At 38.8% G+C, this 26,678-nt stretch overlaps 1 protein-coding gene across 10 annotated transcripts in view; it reads right to left on the bottom strand.

Moving 5' to 3' along the window:
* The window catches only part of LOC102941946 (neurabin-1-like), a 93,622-nt gene that overhangs the window by 44,214 nt on the left and 22,730 nt on the right, over positions 1 to 26,678 (bottom strand). For all 10 annotated transcript variants that reach the window (XR_006284948.1, XR_006284949.1, XM_037912184.2 and 7 more), the window contains 4 exons: positions 20,959 to 21,055; positions 20,698 to 20,881; positions 16,334 to 16,485; positions 12,255 to 12,588 (listed from right to left, as the gene is read on the bottom strand). Coding sequence is in view for 8 of the 10 variants with exons in the window: in XM_037912184.2 (XP_037768112.1) it covers positions 12,255 to 12,588; positions 16,334 to 16,485; positions 20,698 to 20,881; positions 20,959 to 21,055 (767 nt within the window). In the remaining 2 variants the exon portion in view is untranslated. The remainder of the gene's footprint in view (positions 1 to 12,254; positions 12,589 to 16,333; positions 16,486 to 20,697; positions 20,882 to 20,958; positions 21,056 to 26,678) is intronic.

The following is a 26,678-nucleotide window of genomic DNA, read 5'->3' on the forward strand; positions in this document are numbered from 1 at the left end:
ACATCCACTGTACATCTACAGGAGTGAAAAACTAGTGTTAACTGCATGAAGGGGACAGATCTTTCAACTTCCCATTTCTAAAGAAATGCAATTTCATCTTATACTATAATTTTACTTGATGTAAAATCCTTAAATTCCTGTCAACTTGTTTAGATATAAGTATGTCTTAAAAAATTACATTTTGTAATGTATTCTATCAAAAAATTGTTAATGGAAGCTTAAGTTTTATACCCACAGAATCCAGGAAAATCCAAAATTAAGATTGCCTCACCATTCCTTCAGTCTGTATTCCATTTTCTCAAGCTATATTCATCTGTGTCCTTTCCTTAGATAGGTCTTTATGATTATCAAAACTACAGAAGTCTGTAACCACCCAAATTGGTGGGTAAATAATAACCCTCTGGGTTAGCCATAAAGGAAGGAGATATTTACATCCTAATTTTACGGAATTAGCATACAGATATACTAACAAGAGATATTCCTTCTGTTTTCCTTTCATTCTGGTTTTGCTATTCTGCCATTTGTCAGTAACATTGTTTTGGGTAAGTAGCATATTTTAGCTCCTCCAAATGATAAGCTCAGTCATCTTAAATTTGTTTTGCTCAAGTCTTACTTTAAAGGGGGTACAAAGAGAAAATGGCTTCTCCTCCTCCCAAAATATAAGCTCCCAATTCACATTATCTGTCACACGCCTAAGATAATACACACAGAAAATAAGCTGACTAGGTATTAAAAGCAGCAAATAGTATAATAAAGCTGTTTGGAAAATATTTTAATTGAAAGTGAGCATGCTAGTGAAAGCATTAATATGATTCAATGTCACTGGTGAACTAATGGCAAGGAGATGGGTATTTTGTTGGGTGAACGTTGCCTGAATTTAAGGTACTATTGCTTTTGTATTAGGATAAAAAGTCATCAATAATTTAAAAAATTGATTTTTAAAAAATTAAATAAAGATTTACTTTCTAAAAATAAAATTTGAAATTTGAAATTGATAATCTATTAAAATAATTTAAATTAAATATAAAAATAGTATTAAGTAGCACATATTTGCTCCCAAATGTTAATGAAAGTCAAACCACTAAACTGATAGAAGTCACTGGCTAAGTACCTGGAACCAGAGTTTGCTGAAGTGCTAAACCAGCTTTTGATAACAGTAATCTCTTCTGCAGGAGCACAGAGAGTATTTTCTTCATGTCAGTTTACTCAACTAACTCAGTTCAATGAATAGTTCGTTTAAAGTTAAGAAGCCATTTGGGAGCTGACAAAGCAGGAAAGTTTGTTTTCCTCTTCCAATTGATGAATAAAAACTAGATGTACTAGTTCTAAAATCTTGAAGGACCCAGTGACCAGAAATAATCAGCTCAATTCACTAAGTACAGACAGAAAAGGAGTACTTGTGGCACCTCAGAGAAATTTATTTGAGCATAAGCTTTCCTGAGCTACAGCTCACTTCATCAGATGCATTCAGTGGAAAATACAAGTGGGGAGATTTATATACACACAATGGGTGTTACCATACACACTGTAAGGAGAGTGATCACTTAAGGTGAGCTATTACCAGCAGGAGAGCGTGGGGGGTGGGGGGGGGGAACCTTTTGTAGTGATAATCAAGGTGGGCCATTTCCAGCAGTTGACAAGAACATCTGAGGAACAGTAGGGGGTGTGGGGGGGAATAAACATGGGGAAATAGTTTTACTTTGTATAATGACCCATCCACTCCCAGTCTCTATTCAAGCCTAAGTTAATTGTATCCAGTTTGCAAATTAATTCCAATTCAGCAGTCTCTCACTGGAGTCTGTTTAAGTTTTGTTGTTGAAGAATTGCAACTTTTAGGTCTGTAATCGAGTGACCAAAGAGATTGAAGTATTCTCCAACTGATAGTAATTCCTGTGTTTGATCAATTTTTAAATGCAAAACATGTTTTGATAAACTTTTCTCTTTTGCTTCCCAGGACACTGAAAGTACTTTATTTAATAAAAAATGTTGTTCTTGTTCATTTTTAATTGAATCTGAATTTCCATCCAAGTAGAACATGACACAAATCACAAGTAAAAAAATTAATTTAGTAATTAAGAATTGCAGTCACCATTTTCTAGTATAAAATGTAATTTTATATTGAATATAAAATTTGAGTCTGAATAAATGTAAATTTAACTCTATAATTGCTTAAATAAATGCATCTATAGTGCATCCGCCTGCTTAGCAAAAAGAAGCACCAAATGTAGTATAAAGAATGTATTTAGTCCACTAAATCAACATTTTAATGGCTACCATCCAATGAGACTCATGTGAAAATAGGAAAATAGCTAAAAAGTATAAATTCAAAACATGATTAAAATAAATTATTTAAATTGAGGTTTCCTGATTGCTGATTTAAATCATAATTAAAATCAGCTACTTAAATTGCTTTGATATAAAACAGAGTGGACTGATTTAAAGTTTGTAAGGAAATTCACTTAATCATAAGCATTTGTTTGTTTGTTTTTAAATGGAGGAAATATTTAGGTTTAATTTGTATTTGTAAAGGTTGAATAAGGGTAACTCTCTAAGTCAGAGCCTGAAAAGTTGTTTTGCCATGGATTTAACTAACTAGTACATTGGAACTGCCACACACAAACAAATCAGTAGTCCATGCAGTCCAGTACCCTGCCTGTGACAGTAGCTAGTACCAGATGCTACCAGGAGAAGGTGCAGACAACTACAACCATGGTATAACCAGCTCATATGGGAAGCTGTGTCATAAAATCAGTTGTTGGCTTATGCCTTGAACTATGAGAGTTTACACTCCCTCTAAAAAAAGTTTAAAGCCTATCTAATGAAACTGGGTATTCCCATTTCCCAAATAAGCATTTGATTTTATTTTTTTAATCCCCTAAACTTCTCCCCTCAGTGACATCTTATAGCAATAAGTTCCACAGGTTCATTATGCGTTGCAAAAAAGGTATTTTCTTTTATCAATCTCAAATTTTCTGCCTTTCAATTTCATTGACTGGCCCTTTGTTCTTGTGCCATGCAATAGGTGCATAGGAGTGCTCCATTTATTTTCCCTATACTATTAATGGTTTTGCGAAGTTCGATCTTGTTCTCTCTTATTTTGGTCTTCTCTAAAATAAAGAGCCGCAGTGTCTCCTCACAGGGAAGTTTTTTCAGGCCTGTAATAATTTGTCACCTTTCTCTGAGCCCTTTTTATTTCTGCAGTATCTTTTCTGATATGGAATGAGCAGAACTGAACACAGTATTCCAGTGAGACTTCACAATTGACTTATAATGGCATTTAATATTTTCAGTTTAAGTCTACTAAATTCTTCAAGTACCCTAAAAATTTTGTTAGCTTTTTCGATGACTGTGCATTGGAGTAGAGATTTTCATTGGACTGGATGACCACAATGACACACAAGTATTTCTCCTGAGTGGTTACAGTTAAATTTAGAACCCACTGAGGTGTATGAATAGTTGTAATTATTCTTTTCAATGTTTATTACCTTACATTTGTCAATAGTGAATTTTATTTGCCACCATGCTCTCCATTCAGATAGCACTGTCAGTCCTCTCAAATTACTCAGTCTTCCTCTTGTCTTGACTAACCTAAGTAACTCTATCACCTGCAAAACTTGCTACCTCACTGTTCACATGCTTTTCCAAATTTTGCACAGGATCACTAAAAATAAATAAAATAAAAATAAAAATAAAAGAAAAAGCAATGGCAATTCTAGTAGCTCCTCACGGACCAAGATCACCAGGTTTATTGGATCTTGGTACTGCTGGATGAGGCCTTTTCTATATCCAATAGATAACTCCAGTTCAGAAGCTCTAAATCAAATGTCTTGGAAGCCGACAGAAAAATCTCAGAGATGGTTTGCCTCCCCTCTGAGATGTGCTGGGATGCCACTGAGTCAGCCTATTCTGCCAACCAGGGTCCCCATTACCTGGTCTTGCTGGGCTAGGCTCACAAGCCTCTTCCAGCCAAGCACACAGGCAGGGCCAAGCTGCACAGAGACAGAGATCCGCTCTGGAAAGTTTCAGCCTTAGGGGCTTGCCCCAACACTCTGATTCCCACTCCCTTTAAAGGGGTACAAAACCAAGGGTTTTATGAAATTCGCCCCCTCAATGTGGAGGAAGATATACACAACTTCTTGCCCCCGCAGTTAGAAATTACATAAACTGGGTTATATTATAAACAAGAAATAAGTTTATTAACTACAAAAGGTGAATTTTAAGTGGTAAAAGGGGTAACAAACAGAACAAAGCAGATTACTGAGCAAATAAACCAAAGTATGCAAGCTAAGCTCAATATACTTGAGCAGGTTACAAAATGTTATCCTAAATGTTATTTTAGGCAGGTTGCAAAGTTTCTGTGGTTCAGAGTTCCAGCTATATTTCTTTTCAGACTGGACCCATCTCAGTCTGGACTCCCCGCCACCTTCCCTTCAGGTGGCTTTAGCAGTCTCTCTTTGTGGTCAGACAGGTCATGAAGAGGAATCCCGTTTGCCTTCCTCCCCATCCTTAAACAGGATTTGCATAAGGCAGGAATCCTTTGTTTCCCAAACTTCACCCCCCTTCCCTTCCAGTGGAAAATTACAAGTAGTCCCAGGTAATGTTTAGTATGAGGTGACAAGATCACCTGACCTAGTAGTGTCACAGTTATGTCCCCGGACACCTCCCAGGAGGGAGAGAGATTAGTATCTTCAAGGTTTTGTTGTTCCTTCCTGATGGCTCAACAAATTTGATGGCCTGTCGTCTGGTGGGTGTCTTCCCAACACACACCCAGTTGTAATTGTTACATAATCCATATCTCTAACCTTAGATACAAAACTGATACATGCATACAAATTAGATAATCACATAATCACACACCCTAGAATACTCAAGGAGCTGACTGAGGAGATATCTGAGCCATTAGCAATTATCTTTGAAAAGTCATGGAAGACGGGAGACATTCCAGAAGAATGGAAAAGGGCAAATACAGTGCCCATCTATAAAAATGGTAATAAGGACAACTTGGGGAATTACAGACCAGTCAGCTTAACTTCTGTACCCGGAAAGATAATGGAGCAAATAATTAAGCAATCAATCTGCAAACACCTAGAAGATAATTAGGTGATAAATAACAGTCAGCATGGATTTGTCAAGAACAAGTCGTGTCAAACCAACCTGATAGCTTTCTTTGACAGGGTAACAAGCCTTGTGGATAGGGGGGAAAGCAGTAGATGTGGTATATTTTGACTTCAGTAAGGCTTTTGATGTTGTCTCGGATGACCTCATAAACAAACTAGGGAAATACAACCTAGATGGAGGTACTATAAAGGTGAGTGCATAACTGGTTGAAAAATTGTTCCCAGAAAATAGTTATCAGTGGTTCACAGTCATGCTGGAAGGACATAACAAGTGGGGTCCCACAGGGATCAGTTCTGGGTCCGGTTCTGTTCAATATCTTCATTAATGATTTAGGTAATGACAGAGAGTACACTTATAAAATTTGCGGACAATATCAAGCTGGGAGGGGTTGCAAGCGCTTTGGAGGATAGGATTAAAATTCAAAATGATCTCGACAAACTGGAGAAATGGCCTGAAGTAAATAGGATGAAATTCAATAAGGACAAATGTAAAGTACTCCACTTAGGAAGGAACAATCAGTTGCACACACATAAAATGGGAAATGACTGTCTAGGAAGGTGTACTGCAGAAAGGGATCTGGGGGGTCATAGCGGATCACAAGTTAAATATGAGTCAACAGTGTAACGTTGATTCAAAAAAAGCAAACATCATTCTGGGATGTATTAGCAGGAGTATTGTAAGCAAGACGTGAGAAGTAATTCTTCTGCTCTACTCCGCGCTGATTAGGCCTCAACTTGAGTATTATGTCCAGTTCTGGGCACCACATTGCAGGAAAGATGTGGACAAATTGGAGAAAGTCCAGAGAAGAGCAACAAAAATGATTAAAGGTCTAGAAAACATGACCTATGAGGGAAGGCTGAAAAAACTGGGTTTGTTTAGTCTGGAGAAGAGAAGACAGAGGGGACATAACAGTTTTCAAGTACATAAAAGGTTGTTACAGGAGGAGGGAGAAAAATTGTTCTTCTTATCCTCTGAGGATAGGACAAGAAGCAATGGGCTTAAATTGAAGCAAGGTCGGCGTTGGTTGGACATTAAGAAAAACTTCCTGTCAGAGTGGTTAAGCTCTGGAATAAATTGCCTAGGGAGGTGGTGGAATCTCCATCATTGGGGACTTCTAAGAGCAGGTTGGACAAATACCTGTCGGGGATGGTCTAGGAAATACTTAGTCCTGCCTTGAGTGCAGGGGACTGGACTAGATGACCTCTCAAGATCCCTTCCAGTTCTATGATTCTAGGACTCGGTAAATCATAACCTTTCCAATGATATCTTACAAGACCCATTGAGCATAAAGTACATCTCAGTTATATCATATTCATATCATAAGCATATTTTCATAAAGAATATGGAGTGCATCACATGGCTAATTATCCAAATTGATAGTCCCGGAGGAAAAGGGGGGAGGGGAAGTCCAATATGCAAGGAACTGAACCAGAATTCCATTTTTTAAGCTGGAACAAAGACAGAAGTATGGATTCCAAGAAGCTGAAAATTCCAGCAATTTTACAAAAAGAAAAGGAGTACTTGTGGCACCTTAGAGACTAACAAATTTATTTGAACGTAAGTTTTTGTGAGCTACAGCTCACTTCATCAGATGCATCCGATGAAGTGAGCTGTAGCTCATGAAAGCTTACGCTCAAATAAATTTGTTAGTCTCTAAGGTGCCACAAGTACTCCTTTTCTTTTTGTGGATACAGACTAACACGGCTGCTACTCTGAAACCAGCAATTTTACAGTTTCTTCAAGATGTTCTATACACAGTCCTGATGCACAACTCAGTAGGGTCCAGCTTTTCACCCCAGGAAGTGTTTTCAACTCAGACTACCACTTTTCTTTGGTTTACCATCCCCCATGTTGTCAAATTTAAGAGCAGTTCAATTGATGAAACCTCTGCATCAACCCAACTTTTCCACTTGGGATCTCCCAATAGTATTGTAAACCCTTATATTTACTTCTTTTCAACCCTCTAAATTTATTGGATCCATTTATTTTAACAATAAAATGCATTTCTTGTTGGCCACTACATCCACTAGGTGGGTGTCTGAAACCACCGCATCCTCCATGGAAGAGCTGTACCATATTTTCATGAGGCAAAGTAGCTCTTAGAACACTTTCTGGCTAAACTTCAAAATGAACACTCCACTCTGTATTTCCCAAGACACTGTACTGCTTTCATTTTGTTCTAATACAGTCCAACAGAAAAAAAACATGGTACAAGCTGGATGAAACTCTCTCTCGAAGCAATGAATATAAGAAACTATGTCCCTATTCATTTAATTCTACTCAAAGCATGAAGGAAAGCAGTCATTAAAAATTCCTGTAAGCAAGGGGATATATTATATTGCTGAAACATATGTCTACCCCATTTCCTCAGAGGATCAGGGCCCCCAACACAAGGTTAATGAAAACCTCTTGCAAAAAAGTATTGGCTTCAGTGGATATGATATAGTAAGCAACAACCTGATTTTCAAATCACATTCACTAGATGTTACAAAATGGATCTTCAAGCATCGACAGGAGGGTGTTCCAGGCAACAGTCTCTAAGTAGATATTCCAAAGGATTCAATCAGGGCTATCTGTCCTTACCTCTTCCCCCATTTATTTTCCACTGCTCACTACTTGTCTATCAGGGAGGAATAGTAGAAAAATTATCAAGAATGGAAAAATTACTTATCTGCTGATTTCCTTTATTCTAGGAATCTTTCCAACAATTTGGCCCACTCAGTAGAAAGCAAAATACATGTTTCAGAGTAGCAGCCATGTTAGTCTGTATCCGCAAAAAGAAAAGGAGTACTTGTGGCACCTTAAAGACTAACAAATCTATTTGAGCATAAACTTTTGTGAGCTACAGCTCACTTCATCGGATGTGTTTCTCATTAAAATATTAAGCTTTTATGGCAGTGCATAAAATGACTTCTTTTTTAATAAATGTGTTCAAACAGAGTTTTTATTAAGTAATGTTTTTATGATTTGCAATAGCTTCTGGAAGGCAGGCAGAACCAATATCACCCTGAAAATGTTACAGCCACCCCAAGACCTGTATATAGTGGAAGGTACAATACGGTAAATTGAGGATTAGTGGAGAGATTGCTAATTTCCTTTCTTTTAGCAGATGAGTAATTTTTTTCATTCTTGGCACATTTACCATGCACTTATCCACCTTGAATTTCATCTGCCTCCATGTTACACAGCTGCCTAATGTTTTTTAGACCTTAAATTACCCTGAGTAATTTAGAAAATGTTACTGGCAAATTTTTGCCACTTTATTGTTCATCCTCTTCCAGATAATATATTAAATACCTCCTGAAGTGCACCATACTAGGAATCTAATTCCATGTTGAACATTGTATATTTATTCCTACCTCTTATTTTCTATCCTTTCCCTTCAACAATTTCCAGTCAATGACAGAACTTTACTTCTCATCTCATGACTTAGTTTCCTTATAGCACTTTAAACCAGGTTATTTTGCAACAAAAAGGTTTAAACACAGACATTTATTTCTCCAAGAGAATTTTATAAAGAAAGGTAACGTTTTCCAAAATGTGAAAGAGCAGTGCAATTGTTTAAAAAACAAACACACCAACTGATACAAACTGTATGGATGGATAGGAGGAGATAGAAAGGATTGTTCCTCCACCATTAAATATAATTGGTAGGCATTAAATTTCATTAGATAGTTAGAATCCAGCCCACTGAAGTACCATTTAATGTCATTTTGTCCACAGAATCAACTTGCAGTATTAGTAATCTATCATCTTTGATGTATGGCATTAAACTCTACAACTCCACCAGTTTTAAGACTAGCACTTGAAACATTTCCTCAGATCACCAAGTGAAATTTCTGTACTCTGTGACAATACCTGCTTATGGTTCAGTGAAGAAGAAAACAAAATCATTTGCACATTATGTATACGTGATGACAAGACAATTCTTGTACAGTCAAGTGTACAGACCACTTCAGTGCTAGCACTCCAGAGATATGCTGAATCAGTATATTACAAAAGAGCTGCTGTTGGCTGAGGATATAAACATGATATTGTCCATTGCAATAAAGAGTGCAAACATTATCTGCCTTAACACAGCTTGTTAACTGGTAAAGGAAATACTTGCCTTACAAAATATTTAATCTGGTTCCTTTTTCAATTACTCTATGAGAAAAAGACCATATACTTCTCTTGAATTACGACAACTAGCGAGCAGCATAATTATAATCTGTTCAGCCTTCTCCCATTCTTTGCATCCTAAAATATGAAAGCCTCAGATCACCTTTGGAAAAGGTCAGGCCATTGCTGAAACTCTGCAGGAGTTAATTGGCATTAGCTAAACGAATAAATCTAAGGTCATGGCTCAAGGAAATGATGAGCTAAACTTGTAGTACGTGTACAGATAAGTTTTTCTAAAATATGTACTCTAATTCAAACAGGAATTATTTCAGAGAACTTCTGTGGCCTGTACTATACAGGAGGTCACATTAGATTATCACAGTAGTCCTTTCTGGCCTTGGAATCTATGAATCTATTAAGGATAAATAATATGCTTGAAATGTATTCCGACATTACCCACAGATTAGCTATTTTGCATACCCGGACAACTGACATGGCTCTTTTATTACTTATGTGGAAGCAATGTCTTAGACTCCCTGGAATTATACATTTGAATCTTGGCAAAATTGATTTAGACTCTTTCCCTTTGGAAATAGATAAATTGAGGTGTTTAATTTAAGCTTCTGTCTCCTCTCTGTATAGATGTTAAAGAACATATGACACTTAATATAAGAATAAAGGGGTTTTTTCCCCAGTAGTCTTAGTCAAAACTTCCCCCTTCCCTACTTCACTAATATACAGTATGCTGTCTGACTGCAACTGCCCACCCTAGCAGGGAGCTTGCTATTTTTCAGCAGTGCTGTATGTACATGATTTCTAAAGCGCTTTTTGATCTTTTAGCATGGGAAGCCTATCATAGAATCATAGAATATCAGGGTTGGAAGGGACCTCAGGAGGTCATCTAGTCCAACCCCCTGCTCAAAGCAGGACAAATCCCCAATTAAATCATCCCAGCCAGGGCTTTGTCAAGCCTGACCTTAAAAACTTCTAAGGAAGGAGATTCCACCACCTCCCTAGGTAACGCATTCCAGTGTTTCACCACCCTCCTAGTGAAAAAGTTTTTCCTAATATCCAACCTAAACCTCCCCCACTGCAACTTGAGACCATTACTCCTTGTCCTGTCCTCTTCTACCACTGAGAATAGTCTAGAACCATCCTCTCTGGAACCACCTCTCAGGTAGTTGAAAGCAGCTATCAAATCCCCCCTCATTCTTCTCTTCTGCAGACTAAACAATCCCAGTTCCCTCAGCCTCTCCTCATAAGTCATGTGTTCCAGTCCCCTAATCATTTTTGTTGCCCTTCAAAGTACTTTGGCTAGGCTATTCTGTTATTTTAAAACTTGAAATACTGTGATAAACTTAAGGCAATCCAATGTTTGGATATATACTTGAAAATGTTTAAGAGGGAGAGACATGGTCTAAAATAGACTGAACACAGGACTTTGTGCCAGAAACCCAGGACTTTGATGCAGACTCTCAGGCCTTGGCAAGACAAATTCTGCCTCTGTTTCTCCTTCTGAAAAAAATGGAGCTATATCAACCTAATAATGCTGTGAGGGTTCAATATATATTTGTAGAGCACTATTTTTCATAGTTTTAAGTCTTAAACAAAATCTTCATTTTCCATTTTAGATGCAGATTACACAGTAATTAGCATGATACATATGGTACATATGATGAATAAGGAAGTCCAGTCTCCATAAAAAAGGCATGAAAATTCTATTTACCCATTAATCTAGATTAGGAAGGTTTCACTGGCAAAAACAGGGGGGACTGCGTCTAAGCCAAAGATCCCCAGCATGCATGTGTTTGGGGGCCCATCCACTCCAAATTTGTGAGGCCTTTGCCTGACTCCCTTCACACCACTCTCTGATATGTCTAATACCAATAACCTTACTTACTGCCTTACTGCCCTGACATAGGGATCAGGAATCCATGTTACTTCCACAAGTGTCTCTTTGGTATCAACATATATTAATTCAAGGAATAAGCAATGACATTTTAGACAGCTGGAATGAACAGAGTTGTATCAAGCAAACAGTAAACAGAGCCGTACCCTAGGTGTCTATAGCTGAGATGTTGTCATCTAACTTCATGCTCATGATGTGAGCCCAAAGCCTGACATGATCTGAAGTCAGAGTACCATTTTAATTTATTTTCTGAAATTTTCAGCAGCTTATATTTAGCAATTTCAGAGGAATCTAGTCTGTGTCTTTTGTTACCAAGCATGAGGTTCTGAATGCTAGAGGCTGCAGTATTACTTGTGTAATTACTGTTATCAGCATTTTCTTTTCTGTACTGTTTTTAAGCTCTTTATTCTATTATATTAAATTTAACAAATTTTTCTTTCTACCAAGAGTCTTGTTCGTTACAAAATACTGTGTCAGCTATTTTTCTATAAGAACAAGGGAAGAGTTATTTATCAAAACATCAAATGACATGTTTAATATTTAACCCCTAGATGCTGGGATGATAGTTTGCTTCACTGAGCTGTGTACGCCTGTGCAAACTAGTCATCTTGGATTCACTGCAAAATTAGCTGAAAATGATTTTTGAATGGTTTATTTCAAATGGACATTGAATAAGACCCTTTTAGCCACTTGGTTGCTACCAGATGTATCAAGGTAGGGAAACTCACCTCCAGCATTGCTCCAGGTATGAAATACTGGAATGTTGGCACTTCAACAGCAATGTAACATATATGGACTTTAAGAAGTACTGTCCTGCTCTGCACAGAGGCTGCCACTATTCAATCATCTGTATCTAAACCCTGTTCCAAAAGAATATAACCCCTATCTCCATTTTGTAAAACGTTCCTAACCTTGCTACAGTATGGACTATCATAGTAATACTACATTGCTAACATTTTTAACTAGTCTCATAGCATACAATTAATTTTACATTAAGAATACATTTAACATTAGAATAAGTAGCTTCTCCTTTTCTAGGCAGAGAATGCAATAGCTACAGTTCAACATTAATTTAAAAAATAGAGCATTTTGACCCAAAGGCCCTCAAAAAACCTTTATGACTTACCTTTGGCCTCTCTTCCTTTCCCTTTTGATTCTCTATGCCTGACATTCTTGGAATATGATTGAGGCGAACTTGGAGTTATATCATCACTAGGAGGAGAGTGAGTAGTACTTGTGCTGTTTTCATTGTTCGGTTTGTGTACTGGAGAAGAGTGAGTGGAAACAGAAGGACTTGACTCTAACACACTCTCTGTGCTTTCCACTGGTTCAGGCTTTTCAATCCTTTGATCTGCATCATTCAACTGGGATAAAGTTAGCTTTTCTGTTATTTCTAAAGACTTGACTTGACGTGCTGTACCAATTTCTCTATTGTGGATAGCATCCTCTGTATCCTCATCCTGTAAATATATTTAAAATAAAAGAGGTTATGGGTAAATATATGCAATTGTGCAGTCATAACATTTATGGTAAAAGCCTTAAAAAAATAAAGCATTACAAAAATCAACCTTAAGACTTCATATGCCAAAGAAATTATGTCGACTGTTTTCTGTTAAAAACATAAGTTTATTTTTCCTCAGTGCCCACGGAGATTGACTTTATAGGCTACCTTTATTGTAATATAACATTTTAATGAAAACAGACTGATCACATTCCTCAAGCTTTTATGATCTGAGCACATAGATTATATTGGGATAAGGGGCCTGCATACAGACAGATAATTATACTATCCCAGTACACAGAGAGCAGTAATCAGTAAGTAAATTCTGATTTTACCAATCACTTGCAGTTATCATCTGGAGCAAATTTTCAAGTCTCTCCTCTTTCTACATCTTCAAAAGCCAAAATTTCCTCTTCATCTGAACCAGTGAAACCCTCAGACATGCCTTTGTCATCTTTTGAAAATGGGGATTTCATTAATTGTGTCATCTTCCTAGGCTCCTCTCAGGTCAAACTAAATAATTCTACTAAAATCATTTAACTCCTACCATGTCAGACACTCCTGAAATTATTTAACTGGCTTCCCCTCATCATCTGCATCAAGATCATGTTTTTTGACCTGACCTTCAAGGCTTAGCCAGAATGTTCTACTCACGGCTCCAGTCTCTTTGCTTTCTATTTCCCCTCTCAGTTTTCCCAGTGAAGAAGTCCCCTTTCTGAAATCTGGTCTTTTTGACATCCACAGTGTGGAGAAGGGCTTCACCAGAATACACATGCCAGGCATGCAAAGAATGTTGACAGGACATTAAGGTGGAAAGCCTACATTCTCTTAAGAAAAAAAAATTGGAAGGGTCTCTAACACCACTTTCTCTTTGCACAACTTGGTATAAGGCAAAGCAGTAACTATGGCCTAAAGCTCACCTTTTGCAAGCTTAAGTCACTGACACTAGGATAATGACCTTCCACATAAGAAATGTAAGGTCACAGAAAAGGAGTTGTCATCAGCTACCAGGACTACATGAATACGTCACAATACAGAGTTGTATCCTTTATGGGCCAGTTTGTCCAGGTTGGTGAATACAAGCACTCCCTGCCTGTGCAGGAAGACTATTGCCAAGCATTTCATGAAAACGTGGCACCAATGCCCAAAATCACATTGTTTAGCAAAAAATAAAACACAACAAAAATCAAAAACAAAAAAAAAACCCCACACAATTTAAACAGAAACTGACAAAGAAAGGCAAATAATTTTAGAAAAAGGATATACTATGAGCCAGAATGGAGGTAAACAATGAGCCACAAAGAACTCCTTCTCCAGAAAGGGAAAGCAAAACTGGCTTGAAACACGGACAACAAAATATATTGCCGGCTATGTTCCCTCTAAGCTGTGCAGCTGCCCAAGAGTCAACCAAGTGCCGTGCACCCGACTAGCAGAAACAGGCACATCCGGCAACGTTTGTTCAGGTGCCCCTCCTCCTGCTGCTCTGCAGCTGCGTTGCTCCTGCCCTCTGCCTTGGAGCTCCTGACCAGCTGCTCCCAGGACCCTCCGGCTCACTGTGCAGAGCGGGGGGAAGAAGGAGGTGCTGATGTCAGTGTGTCCCTCTCCTCTCCACCCATGTATCCCATCTATGCAGAGAAGGAAAGAGGAGACAGGGCTCAGGAGCAGGACAGAGCTGCTGTGATCTGAACAAGCCTTCTGATGAGTGCCTCTCTGCTTAAAAAAGACAGTGCATGGTCTCTCACTTCCTCAACAGCCAACACACCCACACCCGCAGTCTCTCTCTCTCTCACACACCAGCAGTCTCTGTGTGTGTGTGTGTGTGAGTGAGAGACAGAGAGATACATACATACACACACACACACACACACACACACACAGTTTCCTTCACATTCACCTCCCAACACATACTTGTGTTATTGTTACTTCTTGGTACCTCCTGCAATACACATATATTCGCTCTAAGTTTATTCTTTCAAAGTGTTATTTTAGTTTTTTGAATGGTCTATGCATTTAATACTTTTATTTCTCTCTTATGCTTAAATTTAATTCTTTGAGTAGTGAGTTCTAAAATGCCTAACCTGTCCTGGCTGAAGTAATTATATATTTTTTAAAAAGTTACCATAGGGATATTATATTTAGGTTTTTTGTTTCTACTGGTGGCGCACATCACCTCAATATTGGTGCACATAAAATTCATTCCGCACATGCATAGAGAAAAAAAATAGAGGGAACATTGATAGCCGGGGGGAAATAACACGCAATGTCAGCTAGTGGGTTTGGTTCATGTGCTACTCGGACTACTGCTGCCTGATATGGCTAAAGAATGAACTTTGAGCTTTGGAAGTTCTGTTGATTTTGGGGCTAAGTGAGTGTTAATCTAGGATTGGAAAACCTGATGGCTTCAGACAAAGAAGTCTAGCTGCCATCTAACACAATGATCAAAATGATTACTGGCTAGAGTAGGGCTGGCCAACCTGTGGCTCCGGAGCCGCATGCGGCTCTTCGTAAGTTAATATGGAGCTCCTTGCATAGGCACTGACTCTGGGGCTGGAGCGATAGATGCTAACTTTCCAGTGTGCTGGGGAGTGCTCATCCTCCTGCTCTGCCCCAGGCCCCGCGCACCACAAAAGAGCTGATCACGGTGGGCGGGAGGCACTGATTGCTGCTGACATATTAGTGTGGCTCTTTGTCAATGTACATTGGTAAATCCTGGCTCCTTCTCAGGTTCAGGTTGGCCGCCCCTGGGCTAGAGCTATGCCTTTTCGTTTCCTGAGGTAGAGAAGTATGAAAGGATAATGCTGTGCATGTTACCACAATGGAGATGAAGTTCCAAGCTCATACAATTACCAAGAGCAGTGATCCATCCAGGCAATACTCAAAGAACATAAGACAAGGAATAGAAACTGAGAAAGCCTAGCCACCATTACACTTTACTGTTGGCAATGCAAAGCAAGACAATAAATGGTTTGAACAAACAATAAAATGGTTTGAAACTAGAGGATATTCTCTAACGTGTACCAGAATACTATATTGACATCCTCCTTCTTGTGGAGTCAAATGGCCTTTACGAAGTGGAGACAGATTTTATTTTAAACCAAGTTTTGGAAGATAGAACATGCTACAAAAGGAGAACTGAACGTTAACAAGTAAGCATATTTCAAATAGAAAAATTACCAGACTACTTGTTTAAATTTAATCATTTATATTTATATTAACAGTTGTTTTTCACAAAGATTGTTTTTAAAGTTAATCACAGAGGATGAACTTTGATGGAATTGTTCACCCAATCTAGCATGAGAATCTGTGATACTTTATTCAGATGGTGCAGAAGTATGTCCAAGATTCTTGGTGTGCTGCACTTCCCGCTACAGTACTGCGGCATTAAAAGTAACATTTATCACAATAATATTTATACGTATTTCCCCACACTAACCTACTTTGTATGATTATTGAAATATTAAATACAAAATAAGAGTCACCGTAAGTTTTAGCTGATTTGATTTGGTTTAGTTTAAGAAACGAAATAAAATTGTGTGTTGAACAGTTTACACATTTCTAGCTTAATGGTAAATAATTCTTTAGTGGATTTACTGATTCTAGTCAGTAGTCACAAAGTAGAACTTAATTTTGGATAGTTATTTAACATGGTGAATATAAATGAAAACAGTGTACTAAATATATATATTATACATAGATATCGGTACCTGTAGATCTGATTTCTGCTGTCCAGTTTCAAGAGATTCTTTTAGCTTTGATCGAGAAGGTGGCTGACGTTTTACTTTCAGAGCAAGCTGAGCTTTTGCTTTGTGGGCACTAGTATCTAATCTTGGAGTATCCCCCATAAAAGTATCAAAATCTGCAACAAACAAAACTCTTATAAAAGGTTGTGCCACGAAAATTCTCAAACAAATTAATCTTAGCAAAAGTCAAGTATTTTCTGTTACTTTCAGTATACATCTTCAAAAGTAAAAACAAAATTTCTCTCACCTGCTAATTGTTTACCATTATGACAATACAATTTTATATGAAGGGTGTGTCCCTATATTTGTCAGTCAGACATGTGGCAGCCAATCTGAAAGTAGGCTCTTTCAGTCTCTTTTCCTACTACAGGCATTTCCTCACTCCCACCCTCCCACACCAGAGCGGAGAATTTCCTAAACTACAGAAAAACAAGTTAGGCTCCTCCAAGTTTTCCAAAGAACCACCTTCCCTGAGCCTGACACCTGACCGGCAGCAAGAGATCATGAAAACCTGAATCTGATTTTTAGATTCTCTGACAGCTTCTGGGAAGGAAAGAAAGGTCATCTGGGTTCAGAAGAACCAATCTCAACATTTTTAAGAATGAAGTAATACATTGGCAGTAACTGATCTGTAAAACCCTCTTACGAAAAAACTGGTAGTCCATCATCATCCAAGATTGATTTTTGCTGTCCTAGACACTTCCTGAGTGTCTTAGTGAGGTTGGAAACTAAGTAGCCTATTCCCTGGGGGAAACCCCATTAGGATTTTCTAAGGAATGAAAGGGAGGGGTAGGACAAAGAGCAGAGAAAGGAAAATTAGCATTTGGCCCAGTTCTCCCTTCTTCAGGATGGGGGGGGAGGAAGGAGGGAGAAGAAAGATTTTCCCATTGAGAGGCAGCACACAGGTCCCTGGAAACAATGAAGAAGAGGTTTAAGTGTCCTATTTCAGATTCTTCTTTGGAGAAGATGGAAAGGGAGCCCCAAAAGAGCAAGAGATGAACAATCCAAAATTAACCCAAGCAATGGCCCTTGGTGAAATCCCACAAGCTGCTGAATGAGGAGGAGCCCGGGAGGTCTCAACCTCCAGGATGATCTTTGTTGTTATCCTCTGAGCTGGTGTCCTCCTCTTTAATGTCTGGTTCTTCTTCTGCAATCAGAGTCCCGGAACTGAAAGAGGCTATTAGAGTATGGCAGGGGCCCCCTATTCAGAGTCAGTCATTTCCCCCTTCCTCCTTACACTCACCATAGCAGAACTGTAGAAGAGATTTGGGGAGAAGATGGACACACTGAACAGTAAGGACGCACTGCAGAAGTTGAACAGGATGGGCTTTTTTTGGAATCTCTGCCCTCCCTCCGGGATTCTTTTAAAAAAGTCTTAAAACTTCTTCTGCTTCATCGGAGCTCTGAAGTATGGGGTCTCAAGAAAACACAACCACCACATCTAAAGACTGGGCTACTGCAGCTGTTCCAGAAAGAGGCAAGAGAATAAATGGTAGAAGTCTGCCTGCCTTTCACAGATGGGGGTGGGGGAGATTAGGCACCAAAACTCTAGTTCTGGATTGGTTGCTACTTGCTTGACAGATGAGAGGACACGTATATCAGACACACGTGACAAAAGCTGGTAACTGTTGCAGATGCCATATGCACTGATATACCATTACATGTTAAAAGTTGAACATTTCACCTGTTCATTCCAACACCTCAAATTATTTTTTTTTAAATAGGGCTTGCATTTCTCCTTCAAGGAACTTTGAAGGCTGTAAGTTGAGGGCAGTGTACATGAGTGACTGTAGAAATTCCACTCTATCATTTTTTAAGAATCATAGAGATGGCAACTCAAATCCCATAAAATATGGATGCATCAGAAGAGGTATTTCTAGTACATATAAGAAAGTATTAAATGCCATAGTACAAGGCATTATTAGTAAGACCTCATCTAGAATACGGTGTACTGTTCTGGTCACCCATGTTAAAGAAAGATGCATTCAAATTGGAACAGGTGCACAGAAGGAATACTGTGATGATCAGGAGACTAGAGAGTCTATTTGAGAAGAGATATTCTCTCTATTAATACATCAGGAAGGTAAACACTAGTAAGGGAGAAGAAATAGCTAAAGGATAATGTTGGCGAAGAACAAAAGGGTATAAAACTGGCTATGAATAAATTTAGGCTGGAAATTAGAGGAATGTTTCTAAACATCAGAGGAATGAAGCTCTGGGACAGCTTTGCAATAGAAACAGCAGGGGAAGCAACCTAACCAGCATTAAGATGGAGTTTGTTAAGTTTGTGAACTGGATAATATGATGGGGTTGCCCGCAACAGCACGGGGCTGCACTCGATAACCCAGGAGGTACCTTCCCGTCCTGTATTGAACACAGAAGCCATTATTTGTTTCAGATTTTTTTAGGCCTCAGGTAGCAGCTAACTGCAAATCTGTCTCCTCCACTCCTCCCATAAAAACACTCTGAACTATACAAAACTTCTGAAACTGGTACGGTAAATCTTGCAAATCCCAATCCCACAGCAACTTTTTACAGGATGGTCTTATGTTATCTTTAAGTCTCACCAGTCTACCCTAACAATTCACTGGCCTATTAGACCAAGAATCATCATCAACTTAGGGCAACAGTTCTCAGCCTTTTCCAGGATCCCCTTCCCTTATTTAGTACTATGGGAGGGGTAGGATGTTTTGACCTCTTGATACCTGTTTGCAATCCTGAGCTTTAGAACTCATGCCTTTGAGTATTAAAAAGAAGCATCTCCTGCCACACACACACACAGTTCTATTTCCACTTTTTTCCTCTAATTCCTTGTATTTGTTCACTTCCACACTGTCCAGTGTCTAAATTGGCCCTAACGGCTAATGTGAAGGAATCTACTGAAGTTCCTAACAAACCGCTGAACAGTCAATGAAGACCAAATTTGCACACCTTCATAAATAAAGCTGACCAAAGTCAAAGTCATCCCAATGACCTGATGGGAGTTTAAACATCTTCCTACAGGTATTTAAAGGGAACTGCTAAGTGCTGGATTGCCTGGGGAAGACAAAGCAAAGCAGAAACTAGAGGAGAATATTACATTCAGTCTCTCTCCAGGGTTAGTATTCTCTCTCCTGCTCATTTCTTTGTGTCGAAAGAAATAAGACATGGTTAACCAATCACATATAGGTATTGGAGTACAAAACAATCACCTTAACAAAATAGGGACAATTAGGAGACTAAAAAAAATGTCCAGCAATGTTTTCCTTTGGAATATGCAAATAAGCATACTTTGAGTTAGATAGATGAAATATTCATATGGCTGACAAATTTTCATTCTGTAAAAACTTTAAGGCATTAATCTGTTTAGTCATTTAGATCCAGCACCAAAACAAGTCCATCCATCCTTCAATACCAAGCAAATAGATGCAGATTCCCTGAAGTCCACAGACTGTGATTGGAACAATGCTTTCCATGAAGACGTGCAAAGCTATAAATAAAAAAGATGCTCCTTTGGAAAGATTCTTAGGAAAATTGGATAAGTCTTCTGATCACCAAACAGAAGTTCAGGAAATGGGATAACACTGCATTAGAAGCTTCTACTAATTTAAGGGTTTCTGGAGAGCCTGTCAGATCTCAATACTTGAGTCAATTGGGTAAAGTTATTTACTAAACTCATAAGATCTTCACATTGAAAGGAAAAAAATTATTCCATTCAGACTTGGTGGTTTTATGACCTGGAAACTGTATTCTCAATGGAGGACACAGGATAAATTAAGTTACCTCAATACAAGAAGCCAGTTTCCCAGAAAATAATGACCCAAGACATTAAAGTAAGCAAATACACTTCCTAAGGTTGTAGCAAAGGTGTTGACAAAAAATGTTTATCTTTTTCCTTTGTGTTTGTACAGCATTCTGATAAGATCCCAATCATACAAATATTGCCCATCATATAAATTGTCCCTTTCTAGTACATTAAGAAAACTTCAAAGAGCTATTCAAAGTAGAGCTCAATGCTTGTTTAAAAATAAACAATTTTTTTCCAGGGTACTTAAGAAAATGCATCACAGTGTCCAATCTACACACTTCTTATTATTAAGATATACATAATGCTCCATTAAAAAGGAGCACAGTCAACTTTGTGCTTATCACTTCCCACACGATCCCCAAAATCCAGTATAGGTACAAAACATTCTGTACTACACTGAGGACTAAGAAGAGGTTTTTACCTTTCTCTTTTTTAAACACACAAACATAGCTCTCTTCCACCACACACTTATTTGGTACAGTCAATACTTTAGAGAGTTTATTATCACAGGTTTTTATCTCTTTATTACTGCTCAACTTACCGGTATCTGAAGAAACTAATTTTTCCACTGCTGATGGCTCTATTTCTTTTGTATTTTCTTCTTTAATCTCTGAGCATTCATTTAGTTTTTCTGTACTTTGAGAGGCAGTGTCCAGCAAAATGCTATCGCCAATCATACAAGGTATTCTCTCATGTATCTTTAATTTGTTCTGAAGCTCTGAAATCTGCAAATGTTAAAATAAAAGTTAGATACAATTTTCTCATTCTTGAAAAGTGGCATTAAATATACCATATTGCCTACCTCCTCTTGCAATATGTTCAGTTGTGCTGCATGCTTCTTGTCCCTCTCTTCAAGAACCCTTGTATGATCCTCTTCTTTTTTCATAAATTCTATTTCTCTAGTGGGGGAAGATACAATTGTACTGCAACGTTAGAAGGGTTTCAGCTAATAAGGAAACATTAAAATTGGTTATTTATTGAACTATTTATTGGTTATTTATTGAATCCGATGAAGTGAGCTGTAGCTCACGAAAGCTTATGCTCAAATAAATTTGTTAGTCTCTAAGGTGCCACAAGTACTCCTTTTCTTTTTGCGGATACAGACTAACATGGCTGCTACTCTGAAACTTGAATTAAATTAATTATCCTTGTTACATCATCACTATTTAAACACTGCAAATGGCCATCACACAACTTCCAGTAACAGTGTTCATTATTTTTGTAAGCCCACTGTCCCCTCAAGTATGTGCATTATAAATACCAGGAAAAACAGGAGTTATAACTGTAAAGTTTACTCTGGGCTGAAGCTTAAAATGCAATATAAGGTCAGTGCACTTTTCCAACCTTAAGATGCTTTAGAAAATTCCATTTGGCTATTTTTACCTGTAAAAATTGAAGCAAATATGTATGAGTATAAGATGTTATGTGGATATAGAACCCAAACTATTGGAACTGCCCTGCCTTTTCTAAGTTTTACATAAATAAGATGGTGCAGCTGCCGAAGTATTCTATATGCATTCCATAGGTTGTGATAGAGTTCCACAGTTAAGTGCCAATATCCTGTAAACTTCCGTTTTATGCCCATCCGAGTGAGTCTGTAATGGCCTGCGGTTTATGCAACAACAAAAATTATTCTGAAATTGCCTACTAAAGAAAGCGAGAAGGACAAAAGCAAATTGCCCCAGGGAAGAGGGGGAACATCTTAACAGTGAAATAAAATAGAGCAATACCACTGTGCTGGAGAAAACCAAGCAACTAAAAGAATCTGACTGACAATAATATTTGCAGAGCACATAAACAACACAGAAGGGGTTCAGGTCAGCCAGAGAGAGGTAACAGTGTACGTAACACAGTGTGGAGCTGAGAGCCAGAATGTAAACAGACATATTCATGTTATGTTTGAGCTCCAAAGCAGGCAAGCTTCAAAGAACAGGAGAGGGACCTTTCAAGACACTTTTAATTGTGTGAAAAGGCACAGGATAAGAGGTGGTAATTCTAGATGTGCACAGTGGAGGTAAACATCACAAACTACACTCAGAGAAGCAGGAAGTGCAGAAACTGCATTGTTCGCTCACAGCAACTACTCAAAACATGCCACAGGTGTGTCTTGCACTATCAGACACTTCCAAGTGGACTTCAGGGATAGCTCAAATTTCAGTAGTCTACCCTGGAGAGAAGAAAGGAGTTAATGACCATTGTGATATCTGAATAAGAGCATACTATTCACAGCCTCTTAAGAAGCTATGGCTGATATTTAGATACCAATTACAGACTGAGCCAGAGATAGTTTTTGGCTCGGGACTCGCTATGGGGACTCACAGACCTTTCTTTAGAGGCCTTACGTGAATGGATCATGGGTGTCTCCTTGGGATCTGCTCCCTTCGAAGTAGAGGGCTGTGCTGAGGTCTCCTGCTGTGGCTCAGGTGGTTGAAGGGCAGACTCCATGATTAGGAGTTTGAGCCTCAGATCTCCGTCCTTTCTGGATCTGACAGTTGCTGACACAAACCACACTTCTGTGGGATGTCTCTCTCCCAGGCAGCAGACGCACTTAAGAGTGTCCGTCTGTCACTGTGATAAATTCCTTGCAACTGAGACACTTCTTGAAGCCCACGGAGCCCCCCAAACTGGGGCTTGAAGAAAGAACAAAGTCTTTTTTTTTTCCTAGACAATGGCCAAATAAAAATTTAAAGGAAGTAAAGGAAGAAAAGAGGCTTCAGAAGGAAGCTAAAGACCAGTGATTCTAACAAAAGTTAACAATCGTGAACAGACAGCTAAAGCTCCGTCTCTAACCAGGGGTGGTTGAGAAGGAACTGAAAAGGGTTCGCTCGCACACACTGGTTAGCCTCGTGGCAGAGCACAGGGTGGACTGAACAGACACTGCTATCAAAGTTCTATGACCAGCAGCACAGGGACGCAGACATACGTACAGTGGAGCACCTACAGGGACACTACGCGAAGAAGAAAGTTATGTAATCAATACTTAATTGATTAGCAAATGCCCTGTTATTAATTTATTTAGCACCTAGGGACGTCAAACAGGGATTATGGCCCCACTGCGTTCAGCACCATGCAACAAAGAGTTTCTCTTTCCAGTTAGAAAGAAACTATGGGAAAAACAGGAAAAGTATTAATGTAACTGTGATGTTATCTGATTAAAATATGACCACATAGATCACTGTTGCAACCATTGTTCTATATTTGCAACAAATCTTGTACAAAATGTGGCATGCAAGATGTCTATGGAGAGATTATGATTTGCTGAATATGATTAGGCTATTTGTATGCATGTATCATTTTTGAATTTGAAGTTATGAGTAGTGATTGGCTCTATACCTATACTTCAAATGTTTGCTCCTGGAGTAACACCCACAAGGTATTTAGCCTGCACATGTTGAAGGGACTAATCAAATTAAATGGCTCATTAAACACTTAACTCACAATAGAAGACACCTATCCACTATTAATGGAATTTCCTGCCAGGACTAAGTGAAGTCATGCATGTACATGTGACTTGCTTATGTGACTCCAAACTCCATCTTGTACCTGTAATTTTCCACTAGCAGTCCTGAGGGCTTTGTTTGAAACAATGGATTTCCCTCCACGTGGCAGAAGCTATAAAAAGTCCTGGAAACACCTCCATTTTGCCTCTTTCCTGCTCAAGCCTCTGAACTATGAACTTATACTAATGGGAGCATTCTAACCAAGGGACTGAGGACCTTCCAATGATTTGGAAGCAGCCAGAGACTCAACTTAAGCCAGCAGTTTATTCCATCACTGCTAGAAGCCTGAACCAAGAACTTTGCATTTATTGTATGTATTTGATTTCTTTAACCAATTTTTATTTCTCTCTCTCTCTCTCTCTGTATATGTGTGTGTGTATATATATATATATAACCTTTAGATTTTAGATACTAAAGGATTGGCAACAGCGCAATTTTTGTGTAAGATCTGAGTTGTACATTGACCTCAGTGTGTGGCTGGTCCTTTGGGATCAGAAGAATCTGTTATTTGATTAAATTGGTTTTAAAGAACCACTCATATATAAGTCTAGTGTTTTTGGTGGTGATAGAAGGACTAGAATGCGTAAGGAAACTGCTTCTCTGACTTCTTGTTAGTCAGCGTGGTGAAACAGAAGTTTACCTTTGTTGCTGGTTTGGTATATCTCATGGGAGAATAACTACTAGTTTGGGGTGTATCTGCCCTATTTCTCAGCAGTTTATCCTGAATTTGGTATTCTCAATCATGACCCACAAAGACACAGCTACAGCAACAAGGATGGAGAAAGGTATTTAACCCCTTCAGCCCACCACTACATGCAGAAGTGGTCAAGTTTTTGTATTTAGGAGTGCTGAAGCACTTTGTTATCACAAAGCCAACCTTCTCTGCACCTCAACGTGCTACCCCTTTATTTCCCTCATCCCGTTAGACACATTATTACATCCTCTTGTTGCATAACCACTGGCACCAGCTGTCAGTCTATTCTTCAGCAGGCTGCAGAGTAAAGACATCTTGCAGCACGGATATCTAATTCCCAGATCGGGTAGGGTGTACACACTAGCTCTGATTGACCTTGTGTGCTAACAGCAGCAGTTTGGCCATGGCAGCACAAGCAGCAGCTCAGGCTAGCTGCCTAAGCACATACTGAAGATCTCAGATAGGATTGTACTTGGGCTGCTAGCCCATGCTGTCATAGCCACAATGCTATTTTTAGCACACCCCCATTGATCAGAGTTAGTGTGTGTACAGCTAAATGAGCTGGAAATTACATCTTCCAGCTGCCAGTTTAGACGTGCCCGAAGACACTTACTTCGGTATAACTATGCTGCTCAGAGGTGCAAAAAATCCACCCCCCTGAGCGACGTAGTCATACCGACCATAACACCCTGTACAGCTAGTGCTATGTTGGTGGGAGGAGGTGGAGTTATTAAGCTGACAGAAGAGCTCTCTCCCGTCAGCTCTGAGCATCCTCAGCAGAACCGCTGCATTGGTAAACCTGTCCTATGTGTTATAGTAAGTCAATTAGTAACTCTGGATTGCTCCCCACCTTGTGTCCTAACTCCCCCAACATCTGACACACACAGAGAGCGAGAGTGCGCGAGACTTACCCTTTCATTATCTGAAAAATATTGAGGAACAAACAAAATAAATACAATTGTGGAAATCAGCTAAAGGCCATTCTCTCAACCTCTCTCAATATGAGAGGGTGAATGGTTCGTCTTCAAATATTTCAACGTTTACATATGTACATTCTAACTACATACCAAAATTACATAAAAAATGTCAAGGTTTCAATGTCAATCCCTCAAAAGTTAGGAAGCGCCAGAAATGAGATTCTGCCTGCAGTCTTAATTCACCGTGTGCATATACAGCATGATACAAGCTTTAATACATGATTACATACTACCCCTACCCCCTCAGAACAAGAGGATCCCTGCCTCATTCAATACATGGATAGTGCTCACTACATATTTCTTTTTATCCTTATCATTCAGTGAATAGCCACAGAGGCCTTACTTATTGCATACCATCCTGACTCATCAGTGAGTACCTAGTGACAGTCAACACTGAATATAGTATCATTTATTTCCTCATGGATTTTTATGGTAATTATCACCATATTACCTGAATGCTTCACAATTTATTTTCACATTTTGAGAGGTAAGGTGGAATTATTCTCAACATTTAAGAGATGGGGGACTGAGGCACAGGTTAAGGGCAAAAATTGTCAGAAGTGTGTACTATAATTCTGGATGCTCAATTTGTGATATCTGAAAAATCAGGTCCTAGAGTATTTAGCATTTCATAGCCCTTCATATGTTCAAAGCACAGCTCCCACTGAGTACATTTGTTGTTGAGTGCGCTCAGCACTTTTACAAACCATGCCCCAAGTGTCTCAAGATAAGCACCCAGAAAACAAGGAGCATATAGTTAGTGGCTGCCTGTTGAACATTCTGGTTTAGGTGACTTGCCCAGCATCGTATAGGGAACTGTTACAGAGACAGAGATAATCCACTCTTCAGGTGGTATTCAACTGCCTTAACCATCAGACCATCCTCTCTCTTCCTGAAGTCCTCTGCCTCTTTCACTACACATCTTCCAATTTTTGCAACAAATGAGGCAGAGGTCCTATAAACAACCTGATTCAATACAGAACCCTGATTCAATCTGTGTGCCCCCATCAAGTCTATTAATGAGGCAGGAATATTGAGGGAAACCATATGGATCATGCAATTAAACACTATCATAATGCATATGCACAAAGGGTTGAATTAAAAGTTGCACAGACAGTCTTAACTCTGGTATTTCCTAAGTTTTGAGTATTTGACTTTATAAACTTAACATTCTTTTAATTTAGGATTTGCCATCCAATTTCCTAAGTTTTTAAACAAGTGAATTGAAAAAATAAATTCCATCCTGTGGAATTATATTTATCCCCACATGGGTCATTATAAGCAATCTGGAGGCAGGGACTGTCTTTTTGGTTTGTGTTTATACCCCTACCACAGGGGCGGCCAACCTGAG

This window comes from Chelonia mydas, chromosome 11, assembly GCF_015237465.2.
Source record: "Chelonia mydas isolate rCheMyd1 chromosome 11, rCheMyd1.pri.v2, whole genome shotgun sequence".
Taxonomy (NCBI): domain Eukaryota; kingdom Metazoa; phylum Chordata; order Testudines; family Cheloniidae; genus Chelonia; species Chelonia mydas.